The 17,996-nt window shown below is 38.9% G+C and overlaps 1 protein-coding gene across 1 annotated transcript; it reads right to left on the bottom strand.

Moving 5' to 3' along the window:
* Positions 1–617: 617 nt before the first annotated feature.
* On the bottom strand, positions 618–13,977 carry vtg3 (vitellogenin 3, phosvitinless; the record flags this gene model as incomplete). Its single annotated transcript, XM_080473096.1, has 26 exons — positions 618–750; positions 990–1,092; positions 1,193–1,331; positions 1,451–1,596; positions 1,956–2,162; positions 2,720–2,829; positions 3,782–3,944; positions 4,044–4,164; positions 4,433–4,618; positions 4,738–4,789; positions 4,869–5,058; positions 5,927–6,046; positions 6,878–6,979; positions 7,092–7,216; positions 7,312–7,409; positions 8,161–8,378; positions 8,733–8,951; positions 9,088–9,213; positions 9,305–9,470; positions 11,057–11,214; positions 11,375–11,525; positions 11,625–11,773; positions 12,031–12,192; positions 12,290–12,541; positions 13,274–13,425; positions 13,935–13,977. 25 exons carry the CDS (start codon positions 13,975–13,977, stop codon positions 997–999), a joined length of 3,651 nt encoding a protein of 1,216 aa, XP_080329222.1. The 3' UTR covers positions 618–750; positions 990–996.
* Positions 13,978–17,996: the final 4,019 nt, after the last annotated feature.

Raw genomic sequence — 17,996 nt, 5'->3', positions numbered from 1 at the left:
ACCATAACTCTTAATAATATTCCTCCTTCAACCTCAAAACTCACTCTTTCTTCATACACACATGGCATAAAATCGACCATTTAGAAAGTGCTGAACATGTTATTGGACATATTGTTCTTATGAAATCTTCAAATTTCAACGGCCAACATGGTAGTGATGCTCACTCTGTTCAGTAAACAAATGTAGTGTTGGCAAAGGTCGGTGCTCTACCGAGTTCCTCTTCTAGTTAACAGTTCGCTCAGATGATGCCTCAATCAGTATAATCCATCTATATGTAGCACCTGAATGTAATCTTTGTATATTTTGTTATGAAATACTTAACATTGTGATTTGTGTTGGCTGGTGGTATGTCCAGTGTGTAACACACCCACACCCTTAGTTTACGTAGCTCTCGTGGGCCACAATCCCGCATTATAAAGGAGTATCAGAGATGGGTTGATGGAATCATCGTTTGATGCCGCAAAACGTATTGTGACCGAGTTAAAACGGTTGACAGTTGAAAGATGACAGGTTTTGAAAAATCCAGTTGGATGAACTGACTCACAGGCATGAGGTGATGTGCATTTTCTTTCACTACTTTATTCCAATATTAACATGCTCTCAAATGATTAAATCAGCACCATGACAGACTATTTCCAAACTGGTGACATCAGATGGATCTGCGATACATCTTTTATGACCCTTGCCTTGATCACTGTGGTTTTGATGAAGAGGCATCTGGCTCCCATCTGGGCTCTGAGATTTTCCTTCCTTTTGCAAGATAAAAACATATTATGCAATGAGAAAAAAAAAAAATAGAAGAGGAAAAAAGAAAAAAACATGTCTCGCTTATTCTTTGTTCATCTGCTTTGCAGAGAAGAATGTCAAAATAATCAACTGCCACCCAGACACAAAGGGGATATATATGCAAACACACAAAATTACTTCAAGAAGACGATGGCTGTAAACACTCAATCAAACTTCATCAAAATGTGTGTTCAGTTGCTTACATTTTTTTCATGCTTGTCCAAATCCCTCAATTGTCTCGTTCCTCATGCTGTAGAAATTGGCAGGTTCCACTGGAAATGGAATAGCCTGGCGGTAAACTGTATACTGATGTCGACACGGGAAAGAAGGGACACTCATGTTACATGGCAAATATTCATCCTGAAGTTTTGCGAAGAAAGATTATGGTTTAAACTTCCTGTCATACCTTTGGTAATTTAATCTTCACATCAATACTGTCTGCAGAGGAGGCTGCGATAGATGCGGAAACTTCCTGCTTGGGATTTTTCTCTTGCTGCTGGTAGAAGCCCATAGAGAAAGCCAAGCCTGGGATGTACCTTTCAACTCTGCGAGAAAAAAAAAAAGGTATCTTCCTCATCAAAAGAAACCATTGTGTGTCGGAGCTGTGCACATGGCTCCTCCTTATTATGCCACCTTGTTCTTTCTCCAATCCGGACTGGCTCACCTTGTGCCAATCTCTGTCATGTCATCTGGGATCTGGGTCCAGTGTACTTTGGCTTTGAGTGCTGGCTTGGCGTCACGTGGATTGGAGGCAGCAGCGGTCATTGACATTTGATAGGACTGACATTCAGCTCCCCATCTGACGTGTGCCTGAATCACAAAAGATTATGAGTTCAAAAACCCTCCATTTCTCTAAACCAAATTTCATGGCACTATCACACATTTCCTTTCAGGTTGTTATTTTTAGCTACAAAGAAACGAAGATTGAGTTTTAGTTATCTGAACTTTTATAAACGCCAAGGCGCGCACACTCACAGATATATGCTTACCACATAAACAGCTGCTGTCCAGCAACTGAGAATATAGGTCTGCTTCTATTAACTATACTGGCTCTTTTTGGTGTAAATCAAAAAGTCAAAAGTTGAAACCAGTATTGTCAATTCCAGGACAGTTTGTACATCAAGATACATCTTTTTTTTTTTTTTTTTTTTTTTTTTTTTTGCATATACCTTTGCTGTTGCCTCAGCATCCAGACTAGCGTCGACACACATCTTCCAGTTGATGTCTTTGCCAACTTGGGACACAATCAGTTGTCCATTTCTGACGTTTGCTTCAGGTGTATAGTACACAGATGCGTCGTAGCCCTGCTCGTTCTGGTTGCCGCTTGAGGCAAAGGCTTTGATATTGAACAAGGCTTCAGATGTTGAGTTCATGGCCTAAGGAATGAGACAAAACGCCAGCAATTTAACTTTGAGATGAGCAGAATATCTTGTGCCGTCTGAAGCTATAAGAACTCCTGGTCAAGTGAGTATTGGTGTGGCTGCTTGTGAAATCTGGTGGTTAGTAGATGTCATATTATGCTGGGGACGGAGCTAAATAACTTTTGCAAAGTAAAAAAAGCAGTATTTTCGTGTGTCACTCGACCACTACTTTGAACAAAGAGTTTGACGCATACTAACAGCTATGAATTCTCGACAAGAGTAGCTGGGGTCATGAATTAAAAACACATTGCGATGAGGTAGCTTAGAGCAACCAGCCTTTTTTTTTTTTTTAAAGTTCAACACATTTTAGTCACTCTGTTAATGATGTTTGTTATACTTCCATTACAATGTTAGGACGAGCAGTTTCATATTCTTCGGCGCTTGCAGATTGTGAGGTCTGTTGTGCTCGCTCAAAAGCTTCCTGTAAACACAGTTTGGAAACAGGACAGTTTGAATGGATGAAAGGAGGGAACAGATGCCATCATAATAACAATGCTGGAGTGGCCAAATACCCTGGACATCTTCCTCAGTGTATCAAGCAGCTGCTTTGGAGATGTTGGCTGTTGGCTGGTCCCGGCGTTCACCTCAAAGTGGATTTTGTCAACTGGAGCAATTGCCTGGGCTGATTAAAAAAACAAACAAAACAAAAAAATGCACAGGTCACATTAGCAATAAATTAAATACATTAACATCAACGTCTGTGCAATGAAATACATGTGGCTTTTCTGTGTTTTTGAGTGAACACTAGACAATGTATTTATTCAGTAATCAATTAGAAGAAAACTGATGGGTTTCTTTGCATGTTCCTATTCTAAGGATGGAAGATTAAAAAAAAAAAACCTTTAGTGAGAGAACAAATTAATAAGCCAAACTTGATCTATCCAGCAATGTTCATGCAGGTCAATATAATTCAAAGTGCTTCACTGTCAATTGATAAGAAATAATTTGATAAAGTAAATAGAAACTAAAAAAAACAACTACTAAAACAAGAATAAGAATGAAAGGAAGCATAAAGAATTTTACAAAAGCAATAATCAGATTATAGGAATTAAGTGCAATAAACCCTAATTGAAAAGACCTTTAAAAAAAGTCAAATAAGTAGATTTATTTTAAATGTAAAAAAGGACCCGATTCTAAAAATCAGGAACATTAAAACTTGAAGGACAAGGAAATATAGGAAAAACAAGTGGAATGAAAATCTTTTAAGATTAAAGGAAATATAGCAAAATAGAAAATTAAAGTATTTCTACTATAAATAAAGGGGAAACAAAGTATTTATGGGAGTGAGTAAGTGTGTTTTTGTGAGTAGTGGGTATGTGTGTGACCTAATCCAGCAACCTCTTTGTCACAACATTAAAAATTATGAACCGTGCTTTCAAATCTTCCAGAGAAGCAGTGAAACACATTAAGTTAGAAGAATGAATGGACATAACTTTGACGTCACAAATGAAAACCTATGTTTACTTCTCACAAACTAAGCACTAATCTAACATTTTCAATGTGTCTTATGCTCAGTTGAACAGTCCCTTTGAGATTAATAGTATGTTTGAACTTCAATGGTGTCTTGTGCTTACCTGGGGTTAACTTGAGTGCCATGTAGGTGTATCCCAGGAAATAGTACAGCGGGTACTCCTTGTGATAATATTGCCTTCTCAGCTCAGAATCCACACAGAGACCCAGTCCATAAATGTTACTCTCAGCACACATCTTAGCTTGTGGTTGCCAGAAGTTTGGATACTAGATTGGTTTGAGGACAAAAGTCACAAGTATATGGATCTGCTCCAAAGTGAAAGATAGTTTGTCAAAACAAAAATGTTTCAGAAATATTGATAATACCGCTTCTTCTCCAAGAGTCTCTAAAGTTTGGGCAACATCCTTCACTGTGCTGGACATCATGGGTGTCATAATAGCTGCATCTAACTCTTCAATATTCCTGGAGACTGCATAGACGTTGGACCTGTTGATTGAAAAGAAAAGATTTGACAAACACAGAGGTGAGAGGAGATTTGTGATAACAAATTGATATAGAATCCTTGGTGTACAGTAACCTGCGTGACCATTGTTTTAGCTTGTAATGCAAATTGCAATTGAAAACAAATAGTCTTAGGTTGAACAGAACTGCAGACATTTTAAGATCTACTTTGAAAAACCATCCCATAGTTCAGTTGACATTGCAAGACGTGGCTTCAAAATCAGGGCGGGAAAAAAACTCTTCTATCACACACCTGACTGAGAACAATTCAATCTCCTTTTTGCAAGCGGGGAAGTCAACCTCAAACTTCATTTGGCCAACATTGGCTTTGGCAGAAAACTTCCATGGGAGGGAGAAAGGCATCTTGGTCTTGAATTCAGATCCACTCTGGAAGAGCTCAGTATTGATTCCAAAGAAGATCCAAAGATCCTTGGTGAAACTACAAAAGAGAAATAGAGGATAGATTAGAGGCATCAAATTACATTACCTTCCATCACGTGGACCAACGTCTAAAGAGCTTACCCTACAAAACCTTGAGTGTCTACAGTAACCTCAGACCTCAAGAGCTGTCCAAGCTGTCCAGTCAATGCTGGATTAAAAGAAGCTTTAGCTGTGGAAGAAATACAAATAAATTGACAAACACACTGAATTCAAAATGTGGGTGTCTGCTGCAGGTTCTGATGTCTCACCATCAACTGAGATTGCACTGACTGCATGATAGTATTTGCTTATTTCAAGTGGGAAACCCATGATGGTTGCCTGAAAGTAACGAGCCTCAAAGTTCAGGAACGGCTTGGTCCAGCGCCATGAAAATCCCTTCTGCAAATGTTCAATTGCACTCCACAGAAGACTGTCTTTTCTCTCAGGAGACCCGATGGCCTACACAACACAACGACACAGAAAAGTAACATGCAGGATTCAATTCTGTTAAATTTAATTCAGTTGATATAAAAACCAAATAAAACACATTCCTCTCAAGGTGCTTTTACAGAGAAAAATAAACCCAATTCCACTTGAGCAAGAATGGGAGACGGTGGAATGGAAAAAAAACTTGCTTTTAACAGGTAGAAACCTGCTTTTCCATTAAAAGTTCATTAAAAGTCTCCCAAAAGTCTAAACCTATAGCAGCTTAATGAGAAAACGGTCCAGGGTGGCCTGAACCAACTCTAAATGTAAGCTTTACTAAATGAAAAAATCCTCAGCCTAACATTAAAAGTAAAGACTGTGTCAGCCTTCTTAACTGAAACTGGGAGCTGGTTCCACATGAGAGGAGCCTGAACCCTGAAAGCTCTGCCTCCCATTCTACTTTTATTAAATCTTTGGCAGCACTCTGAGAACAAAGTCTTCTGCTGGGGTAATATGGCTCTAACAGTTCTTTAAGATATGATGGAGCCTGGTTGTTAAGAGCTTTATAAGTGGAAAAAGAAAGGAGCTTAAATTCGATTCTAGATTTAACGGGAAGCCAATGAAGAGAAGCTAATATTGGAGTGAAGTGATCGCTCCTGCTAGTTTCCATCAATACGCTTACTGCACCATTTTGAATCAATTGAAGATTTCTTTTTTTTTTTTTTTAGTTATTCTGAAAATATACCCTGATAACAGGGAATTCCAAAAGTCTCTTCTATAAGAAAGAATTCCATCGGTTAACGGTTTACAGAGCAAGAGATTATGTGCTTTGTGAAGAGTAGCTTTCATTTAAGTATACATATTTGTGGAATTTGAATTGTTTGTTTAGTTGTTCTCTCACCATGATCATGTCGAGGATGAATTCTTTGCTGATATCGGTGAAGAACCACTCTTGTCCAGAGACACGTGAAAAGGCAGAAATGATTGGCTTGTCATTGGGACGAGATTCCCAGTTTTGGACCTGAGATTACAGAATCACAGAACAATAATAATGATGAATGGCACAAAGGAACATATGCATCAAATCCCATTTGGCTGAAACATTTACAATTGCACATTTATTTGTATAGATGTTCCGACTGAATTTCGATAAGTGAAGCTATGTCAAGAAGTACAGCTTAGTCGGGAATAGTATGCCATGACTTTCATTAGCAGTGTGGTGTATGTTTTTCAGCAACAAACCAAAGGATTTTTCTCAGTGGAAGTGAGACACAAGATTTTTCCCCAAATCACAATTAATGTTAAAAGGAAATATTATAACTAGTTTTTGAATCTATCATAACGTATGTCCTGCATTGAATGTTCATGGCACTAACGTTTACTGCGCAAGAATACAGAACATAAACCTTTTCAAGGCTGTGCTGAAGCTAAGCACTTTATTGTACCCATCAGACATTGTGACTCTCGCGTCAGTGAGACACACAATGAGTTTTGAGTGCAGAAAAGTATCCCTCTTACCTCTCACTGACTGCCATTCATTTTAAGCTGTAAATCTTTCTATGAAACCCAGAAGCCTAGTATCTTTCTCAACTGGTACATCAAACATACAATATTTCAGTGACAGTCTCTTCATTCCTATGAAAACTGACCACTAGTACTTTCTGATTAACAGTCCATAAATGTTTATTGGACCTCATTAAAAGCTTCATGTAATAAGTTGATTGGAGTTGCCGTGTGTCTGTGTCTTTGTTGGCTATTCTCGGTGGCTGCTATCGTTCAGAAGACATATCAGATGGCTGCACTGGCACATTAACTTCTCATCTGAAATCTTTCTCTGGTATATTCTACTCACCGCATTAAAAATAGCCTGGAAGTCACTAAAACTGAAATCTCCTTTAAATCCTGGCATGCTGGCGCTCAGGAGGTCCTTAAGTCCATCAGCACGAATGCCCATCTGGAACATGATATTAAAAACTAGTATTTATTACATATCTATATACATATTTATGTATTATTCAAGGTGCATATAATAAACACCAGTGCAAGAGTGAATGTATGAATTTTACCTCTGTTAGCTGCATCATCCTGCCAATGGAATACAATTTAGTTTTTGACACAATCTCAGTGGGAAGGAGGCTGTTTGCACTTTTTAACAGGAATACTTCTGTGGCTGTACCAAGCAAGAAGTCCTCTGTAACGGGAAACAAGTTGATTGTTAAACAATGGTTTAAAAAAATTTAAAAATTAAGAATACATACTTAAAACGTGTGTGTCAGTAGAACACACCATTAAACCAGTCAAGGCGCCCTGCTTTGCTGTAGCGATAGCTGAGACGAGCAAACTTGGGAGCAAGAATCTTGACAGCCAAACTGGAAGCGGTCGAGCTGGTGCAAAGATCATTACAAATAAGAAATTAGCAATGGAAACAATATAAAGTACATCAGAACATGAGCAATTCTAAGATTCTTGGATTTACAGTCACCACTTTCAAAATTTGATAGTTATATGCTGCTAATGATGAAACTGTTATCACTGCAAAATAATACTGAATATTAAAGAAAAAACTACAAATCTGAGTAAAGATGTAATAGAAGCTGAGCTCATATGTAACATACATTGTGATGAAATTTCACCATAGTAAATGAGGATTCAAAGCAAACTTCGGTTTTACGGAGTAAATACATATTTCCATGCATGTTATCTTAATCCGTATTAGAAATATACATCGGGAACAAAAGAGAATCACAGAGATGTAATATGCCACTGTTGGAGTGCAGCCAACAGCCTACTCGCCATCCTGAACCCAGACTCTTGTTACTATAAAGTAGGTTGAGTTGAGAACAGAAAAGCTAAGACATTAGCCATTAGCACAAACAACCAGCAGGAAATGTACCTCCAGAGGCTCACAGAAAACCCTACTTTGAACCCTACACTACGGGGACTCCACTGAGCTGCGCATGCTTTGAGTTGATCAGAATCAACCATTGTCAATTTCAACACTCTGTATTTATCGTTATGAGATCGATTGACTGATTTCAACTTGTTTGTTCATGAAATGTTTGGAAAACTTACAACTGCCCCGTGTTATTCACTTCGCACCCTCTCATTATAACACTGTTTTATTGGTATACTCACAGGAAAGTATTATCTGGAGTCCTGGAACTGGCTAAGCTCTTCAAGTAGGAGTATGCAAAGCTGCCGACTTGGAGGTCTTTCTCCTCCTGAAGATGCGCAGTCACTGTGGATACAACACCCATTGACGGCTGAGTGTCAAAGAGGATCATGAGGGCCAACATCCGCAACTCTGAGGGAAGTTTCTTCTGAATGAACAGAGCCATGGTGATCTCCTGGATCTGAAACAATGCATTAGAGTCTATTATAGGCCACCCATACCACTGGTGGTATTTGCTCTGTTTTAAAACCAACTCATTGTTGTCAGTGAATTTAAAAGGTGCATTACGGTGCAGATAGCACAGGAAGACAATTAGCTGGACATGTTGTAGATAGGACAGTAGTATGATTGAAATCAAATAATATTCCTTAGCCGAGTTCACCCCTTTCAGTAGAAGCAGTTCTGCTGTTTCATTTGATCAAGAACGTGATTTACACTTTGAGCATGGGAGGTAGTGCATGTAATTTCAATCAAGTGGATTCATATGAATAGTTAGCCTTGAGCGGGGTTAATTGAGCGTCATCGGCTTTCTTACACTCTGAGGGTCTCTGGCTGCTATGAGTCTCATGGACTGCACCGCAGCACTCTGCACTCGAGGTGGCAGATCGACGGGGGAGGCAGCAACTCCAGGGAGGAAGCGCATGATGGTTTTAATGCTGCCTGGGTGACCTGCGTTCCCCAGGGCTTTCAGAGAGAGGACCATCTCTGTCTCGTTGCGGTTCTTCAGACTCTCCAGGGCCATGTCAAGCAGCGGCTAGTAAAAAAGGTGGAACACGTGAAGTGTTTTTACACATGGAATCATTTTCTGACACGGTTAAGGTTCCTTGATATTGGTGATCAGAACTGAGATGAGATGTTGCTCTTTGGAGTCGCCGTCATCAGATCGTTACCTGGACTGCCGTCACTGGGCATGGTGTGTGATATGCACAATGCTTGTGCACCAGAGAACCATAGGAAAGCGCCACAGTTTGCCACACGTAGACATTTGATTTAGCGAAGGGCATGACGAAGAATTTCTGTGAAAGATGGACATATTTTAGACATTTTAACATGAATTTAGGATCATCCTCGTCCGGTTTATGTCCTTCATCTTTAATGCTGACTCACTTTAGCCTTCTCAACCAGCTCGGGAGTAGCCTGCAGATGATCGATGGCCACAACAAGAGTTTGCACAGCTTCATTTGCAGTCATATCTCCAGCAACAAACCTAACTTCTAAGAATTTTAGGATTCTGTCATCGTTGACCTCAGCAACCATGTCCAAAAACCAGCGTCTAGTGTTGTGAACAAAGAAAGATAAAGCAGTTAGTTGGGCCATATGTAAGACAGAAAATATTCCTCAACAAAACCAGAAGAAAGAAATTGAAATATGACTAGAAACATGAAATACAAGGTCATATTTCAAGTGACCATCTGCCCGTCATCACCTTTTAACCACAGTGCATCACATGATAATAAATCATTCATCACTGGTAATGTGCCATGATAAGTCCTTCCTGAACTAAGAATAAGAATTATTTTAAATTACCCAATCAGCTGAAGTGGATCAGATTTCATTGGTGACCATGGGTCATGTTCATTTTATAACACTACAATTAAATGTGTGGTTAAATATTACCTATAGAGGATTTTCACTTTTTTGTCCCAAGTAAATTGTTCCGGACGATGATATTCAGTAAAGGTAACTATTAAATTCATAATCTCCTGTGTTATTCCAATAATGAAACCTTCTCAAAATAGATGACCTTATAACTGCGGCAACATCTACCCACCCCCCCAAAAGAGAATGTTAATGTGTTTATTTGCTGCACTGATGATTGCATATTTCCAACCAATGTATTGCGACACACCGCTTTGGTTAAAGGCTCCAAGTCCCGCATGGCAACTGTTGGTTGGATGTGATAGCAGCATGGCTCGCCGACGGGGGAGGGCAATTAGTTTTATCAAGGGAAAACGTGAAAAACTAAGAGAAATGATTAGGGCTGAGTCATAAATAATTCAGGTTTGCAGGATATTATTATTTCTGGCGACAAAAAAGGAATATGTTGCAGGGATTTGATCAGTTAGAATTTGTTGCTCTGCATCTGTATTTCCCCGCATGTTTGCTCTGGTGATGGTGATTCTTAAACACCATAATCGGCTCTCCACAAAGTAGAGGACAGCATTGCAGCAGGAATTACACAGATACTAATAGTTTCACAATCCGTGCTCTGGCAAAAAAAAAGACAAAAGTCAACAAAATAGTTTGACTAAAAGGTTTAAAACTGGATTTCACTAAATCAAAAGAAGGTAATTCTGAGTAACGATCAGTTTTTAGTTGTAACTGAGACTTGTATTTTGTGGCGAAACATGTACTAATGTATTTATCCACACGAGATACACACTTGCTTGCTTCTTTCTTGACAAAATCTATATTTGCGAGAGCAAATTGAATCTCCCCACCCGTATTGAGCAAGACACTCGTGGGAAAACTTGGAACTTTGCTGTAAAGAAATGTGATCATATGACCTCTTGGTTGGCTTTAATCATGTAGTCCAATAATAAGTGTGTTGGGAAGGATGTGACGTCATTGCAGGTGGGAAAGGACACAAATTTATTGCAAATTAGAAATATCCCAGCACAGGGCTCCATCACAAGTAAGATTAAGTAAACACAAAAGCAGGCCAACCGGAAGGACTGACTTAAAAGCTGCTATATCAGTCAGTCAATGAAGCAAATACATTCAACATATCAAAATAAATTAAGCGGCTGAAGTTAATCCTAAAAAAAAATACTATGGTATTCAATAGGAAATATAATTTGCCAATAGTACGCAGGGCATCTGGGAATTTACTTCAGTATATTCTCAACAAACACTTACCTTTGAGCCTCGTTTGCCTCGAACTGCTTCCACATAATCTCTAATCCTTCATAAGGTATCATTCGCAGAAGCTGATAAAGCTTCATCGCATCCTCAGTCGTCGCACTGTCAACTTGGTAATTATTGGCCTGAGCCAAACGCTTGATCAGTTCAATAGCCTGAGGAGAGGAACCGGGTAAAGATTTAAAGATGATCGGGGGGGGTTATATCTCATGGCTGTATGCCACTCAGCATTTTAATGATCTCAGATTTAGTACATCTGTATTAAATATGAAGTATTGCGGTGAATGTCATGTTGCAGCAGTCTGTCATTCATACCTTCACTGTGGGGTCTTGCAGGTTCTGCATGACGATGGGGGGATAAGCTTCTGCTGAGACAAACTTGTAAACAATGTTGCCCTTGTTTGTCATCGGTCCAAACGTGACAGCTGTATGTACGTCAGTGACACTGACCAAAACAATTTCCTTCCTGTGAGAGAAGTCATTTGCATCATCTTATTTGCGTTGCAGAGAGCAGACAGACATTGCGGATAGATAGGCATAATGTGCAGAGATTTTCTCGTCTTACATGGCGTGCATCTTGAAATTGCCGCCTTTCACATTGAAGGGACTGAAGTGCTGTTGCTCCAGGCCTTGAGCTCTGGTAATAAGACCTCCCTCCGGTGTTGGCTTGACATTGTAAACATATCTCACTGTTGAAATGACAGACTCCCCTCTCTGGATGAAAGCACGCACACACGCACGCACACACGCACACACACACACACACACACACACACACACACACACACACACACACACACACACACACACACACACACACACACACACACACACACACACACACACACACACACACACACACACACACACAGGAACACAGAGAGAGAGAAAAACAGAGAAATAAATACAACTGACTTTGTTGCTATTTAATTCAGAATTGTCGAAATGAAACTACACTGTGATAAACAAACCTGTTTGGAATATTTGTCAGGCACAGTGGCGGCCATGCCCTTGTACATTTCTGCTTTCTCCTTGCAGTTACTGACATCAACAACCTGAGTGACGGTCACATCTTTTCCCTCTGGGATCCCCTCAGTGGCATAGTTAGTCTGACACATACCGTGGATTCCCATCTAAGATAGAATCAAACATTCAGATATCAATGACGTATTTGAGGATGCTGGGCTCATGTAGGTTTGGGTCCTGAAGAAAGAGTCATGAGGGGTTTACCTCTTCCAGTTCATAGACCGACTGCGTGGTTTTGACGGTGACATGGACGAGGTCCAACATCCCTCTCACCATGTTGACGATTGTGTCAGAAACCTCAGCAGAGGCATGGATGTCACCAATATGTCCGTTGGAGTGGTCGAACAGGAAAGGTTTGGAAAGCTGGGCAGCGATACGCTGGGTGAGCTTCGTCGAGGTGTTATAGGTGTCTTTCCCCCGGATGCCGTTGAACTCCTCGAAGCTCAAATCAGTAACCTTTGAGACAAGTTTACCACATTCTGGTTAATGTTAGAAACCGTGAACCAATAAGTTCCCTTGCTTTTATGAAGTGGACATCCTGAGGATTATTAGTGGAAGGCTCACATTGAGTACCAAGAGTTTTACTGAGGTATTGCTGCTTGTTGTCTAGTTTGTGTATTTGGTTCTTCATCTATTTTTTTTTTGCTGGCAGGAATAATTCTTCATCTTTTGTTAACATTGATATCGAGTTGGACATCTCCTCCTCGGTACATGGTTCTCTTCAACATAAGATTCGTCACGGCAGATAATAAGCTTTTTTCTCCTCTAGTTTTCACATCAAATTTCATCTTTTTCTCTACAACTTAAACGATGTCATACGCCCATTGACTCTTCCTGTGCTGGTGGAAAGGTATAAGATTACTTTCTCTGAAGTTTTCGCAACATTTCTTCCAGTTGTGAGCTGGAAAAAATTTATAAAGTTTGTTCAGAGTACAATTGCAGTGTTGAACTGCAATCATTTATAAAAAAAAATCTATTACATTTGCAGATTGAAAAGGATTTACAAAAATGAAAAACCTTTAATCTCCTTTTACCTTTTTAGCCTCATCTAAAGTGATTTGGTAGGTACAACCTATCAAACAATTTCCTGCACTGCTGTTATTAGTATTAACACAATTGTTATTGTAACTATAATACAATATAATATATGTTTGGAGTGTTGAGTCACTACCCATCTGTCATCCTTACCTGGAGGACAAACGCCTGTGTGGACAAACCGGTGATCTTGACTGTGCACATCATTTTCACACCGGATTCGGCGAGATTTTGCACACCGAGTCCAAAATTGACCATTCCGTCATATTTGTACTCGTAGATCTTCCTGTGACTGAAGCTAATGTCTAGGAGGAAGAAACCAAGTCAAACCCCACATCAAATGCTCCTATTACATAATTTCAAAGGGAACGTTTAATGTCATAGCATTGAATTCATGACCAAGAAAAAAAAAACAGACTCACCATAACGAGCACTTTGACATGCTAAAACAAAACCAGAGCGTCAAAGTTAAATCATTTATAAACATGAATGTCAACATCAGAACATTTTGATGAGATTCTGTTTATTCAAACCATATATTTAATTTGCTACAACATATCTAAATGAAAAAAAAAAACAAAACACATGGTTTGTTATCTATAAATGTATCTTAACATAAAATTTCGCAGTTGCAAGATTTTATCTTCTTGTCCAGATTTTGGAAAACTGAGGAGCATTTATGGTTGATCAAACAAAGTATATAGAATTAACTCATTTAAGTGAAATTCATAATAAAAAATAATTTATTAGAGTGAGTGGCAGCAGCCACCCACAAGTAAAAAAAAGAAAAAAGAATGAATAAACAAAGACTTACTGGCCAGAGCCACAAGGCAACTGAGGAAGAGGAGACCCCGCATGGTGAGACGAGAGCAAAAGCGATCAGTTCACTCGTCCTTATATATGTCTGAGCGAACACTTCACATCGATCCTTGTGGCCAAGCCAATGGTTTGAATGGGACAACTGGTGGAGTTAAAGTAAACATATCCTCTCTGATGTAAAAGCCATGCTGACCTGTGACATTGTCAAAGTGACACAAGTGATCTGGAGAGAGATAACTCTCGCAACAGCAGTGCAGGTCGGTAAAGTCAAACAAAACAACGGTGGACTGACTGTGAAAGTTTAATGGACGCTTAAACTGAAACCAGTGAACTCTGAAGGCACGCAAACATGTTTTATGCAGGTATTTTCAGGACATGCTATAATTTTATCCACACAAAACAGTTGTGTCTTTAGTCTGTACAAATGTCGCTTTATACAAACGAGGACAGCATCTACGTCTTGAAGTTTTAGGAGTTTTATTTTCATCAAGAAAAGATAAACAATGATTCAAACCACCAATAGTTCACAAATTCCTAAAAAAAAAAACACACAACGTAGAACAAACATCACAGAATTGGATCGTTTTCCTGAACTACCTTTCGAAAACAAATCACAGTTGATTTTTTTTTTTTTTTTTTATTTCATCAATTGATTTGTTTGGCAAAATTGCATTCACAAAGGACAGAAAACTGTACCTATGTCTAAATTAGACTTGTTTTGTTACCAATATCAAAACGTTTTTTTCTCATGAAATACAGGTCTGCTGTTTGTTACACAAAATAAAGTGTGCAATGCTGAGGAGGGAACACTGGCTGGTGTAGACACCTTAATAAAAGTTAGAAATGCATATGTACGCACGCGCGCACACACACACACACACACACACACACACACACACACACACACACACACACACACACACACACACACACACACACACACACACACACACACACACACACACACACACACACACACGGTGTAAAGTCATTATTATGTAATTGAAGCTGGTTGATATTAGTAAATGTTAATGTACTTAACTTGCTTGTAGCGAACAAGCAGGAATCTGTTGTCATTTAACGGCCACATTTTTTTCCAGATGTAAAGCTGTAGAGCAAAAGGAAGTACATTCATTTTCATTGTCAAACACAATCGAAGCAGTTGTGTAACGTAGGAACCTTTTGACTTACAAAGTGCTCGTTGTGGAGGTGAGACACTGTTGACTTAGTAAACGTTCAAATAGAGCTAAGTTGTGCCCTGTCATCTTGTTGTTGGGAAGACTGTTTCGTTGAGTCTTTTTGTCGTGCATCAATAAAAAAATATTGAATGAAATGTTTGTGATTTAAACCAGTATGGATTTTTTGACCATGTTATGTGTAGCTTTGGAGAGCGATTAAAAGACGTTTCGGATCCGAAATAAATTTCAATGTGTCATAAAACAACATGTCAACATTGAACAGTGTTGAAAATATCACCTTTTAGTGGAAAGAAATCACACAAATTAGTGTTAAAAAAACAACAACATGTTATCATTATAAAATAACAGTGAGTCTGTCAAACGTTAAACACTTTTGGAGAGTTCAACTTTAAACACTTTCCAAAGTGGAACTTTGACTTAAAATCCCCAAGAATGACAAAAACTGTTGGTGCTGGAGTTTCACGCTCGTGATTTTGATGTGTAGGATTTTGATGGAGAGTTGCATCATTAGAGCAACTAATGGTTTAAATTCCATGATGTCATTCTGTTGTTCTTGAAGATAAAAAAAATGATGGAAGAGATTAAAGTGATGCTATTTTATTTTATTTTATTTTTCTAAACAAACACAAGAATCCAGGTAAACTTCTTTTGACTGATCGAAATATTGTCGGCGCTATATTTTTATTCACATTGAAACGTTTCTCAATCAGCTGCATGAGACAAAAAAAAAGAAAAAAAAAAGAATTCCAGCGGCCCTTCGGAGGCTCTTCAGAGGCTCTTCAGAACAGCCGGCTTCTAAGCATATTATTTTGGATTGGGCAAAACGGTCTCTGTGAAAGGCAGTCATAGACTCTCCGTGAGGCGAGAGCACGAACCACTGTTCCACCGTGGGGGCCAACTAACATATAAAAACAAGACATTTCCAGTTGAAAGCAATGGGCAGTTTAGCAGGTCAGAGCGAGATTTTATGAGGTCTGAAATGATGAACCGCTCCCCATTCTCAAACATCAGTGTGAGTCCGGTCTTTAATTTGACAATGTGCTGATAATTTGCATTTCAAAGGAATGAGCAAACAGTGCGGCGAACCGCTGCTCTTCATGCTGTTTTATAAAATGGGCCAACAATGCTGTTTATATGTGCAGACCGTGGGTGATGACACCGAGCAGCAATCATCCTCACTCTTCTTTTCGGGCTCGTTTTGGAGTTATATTCAGATTGCACAAGAGAGGGCGCCCTTGTGAAATGGCACGGATAGATTTTCTCTCAGGCGTCAATCTCTGGTGTTCATACACTTCTCCTGTTTGCCCATCATATTTCTGACCATCAGAGACCTTCTACATGTCAAGGTTTTACAGAACTTTGATTAATAATTCTGGACGGTATTCGATATTACAAATGTTAGATATGTATTTGAGGTTTTTGACTCTTTGAATATATATGTCATTTGTAATAATGCTTTAACAAACCGAGGGGAAGCATACAGTCCATTTTAAGTAAATGGAAAATTATTTGCACCGTCCTGATGCACTAAGTTCGCGATGCTTTCACTTCTACTGTGATAGTTTGATTTTTAGAGAGAAGAGATAGAAAATGAGGACGGAATCTATTTTCTACTTGTACTTGTACTTATACTGATTATTTCAGCATAGAATAGGTAAAAAGGCTAATGAATGTATTTGGAAATGTGAGTAGAGCATATGCACTGAACGATTTATCTCTTGTTGTAATTTTAGGTTGAAGTCAGATTTTCACATTGCAAGACACTTTTAGCTGCCATTGTGATCCAGGTTCAATAAAACCTTTTTGCTCGCGCCTGATATTTGTGGCCTCAATTTGAAGTCATGATGAACCTGTAAGTCACCTGTAAATGATGCACTGGTTACTTATATGAGTTTTACCCTAAAGCTTGTGTGTCCTCATTAGAATTACACTAATTATATGTGCATGTTTTGCATGCATCAGATTATCACACACACACACACACACACAGACACACACACACACACACACACACACACACACACACACACACACACACACACACACACACACACACACACACACACACACAGTTTTCTTATCTGTTTGGTGGTATACTTTTTATAGCTCGACTTCATTAAAAAAAAACTGTTTTGACACAGATTCATCATTTGATAATTAATGATCCCACTGAACAATGCTTCCTGCTCACCTTTGAAGCAGATGCTAATTACAGTTTGACCAGTAACAGATCCTGGACCTGGTTGCTTTTAAGCTCTCATTAAAAATAAGGTGGTTATGCTTTGGGCAAGTTTCACTCAATTATTTAGGATTCAGACTGTTTATTAAATGGGCGTCATGGTGAAAGTCAGTTTACTGTAGATGGGATGAGGTTCATAATATCAGTGATCTGATATTTATGGTTTACTCCTCCATCCACAACAAATATGTCCTAGACTCACTACTATATTCTGCATCTAGAAAGGTAGATTGTTGAGAAATACTGCCTTCTAAATACACATTTTGCTTGCGTTTTGAGCTTATAGAAAATATAATGCATGTTAGTTTTCCTCATGTCCAGTAGGGGGTGGTGTTATCCTACCCAATAGTTGACAAGGCTCAGGAAACTCGAACACAACAATTCCATTTTTCATTCCTCTACAATCAGATGTGTGAAGCTAAAGGAGGCATTATGAGAAGTTTAGATCCTGCATATTAAAATAATTGAGCAGGAGAGATATGTGTCTCTTTATCACACTCATTTTAATAATTTACAAATCAATTTTAAACATAAGAAAGGGACAAAGATCCACAGCGTACAGGTACACGTGCAGCAGTGCCGATATCTGCAAAGGCATGAAATTACCCTGAAAGCATCA

The sequence above is a fragment of the Lipophrys pholis genome (assembly GCF_963383615.2).
Source record: "Lipophrys pholis genome assembly, chromosome: 10".
Taxonomy (NCBI): domain Eukaryota; kingdom Metazoa; phylum Chordata; class Actinopteri; order Blenniiformes; family Blenniidae; genus Lipophrys; species Lipophrys pholis.
Note: the sequence above shows the minus strand (reverse complement) of the source record. Positions and strands in the feature narration are given on the sequence as shown.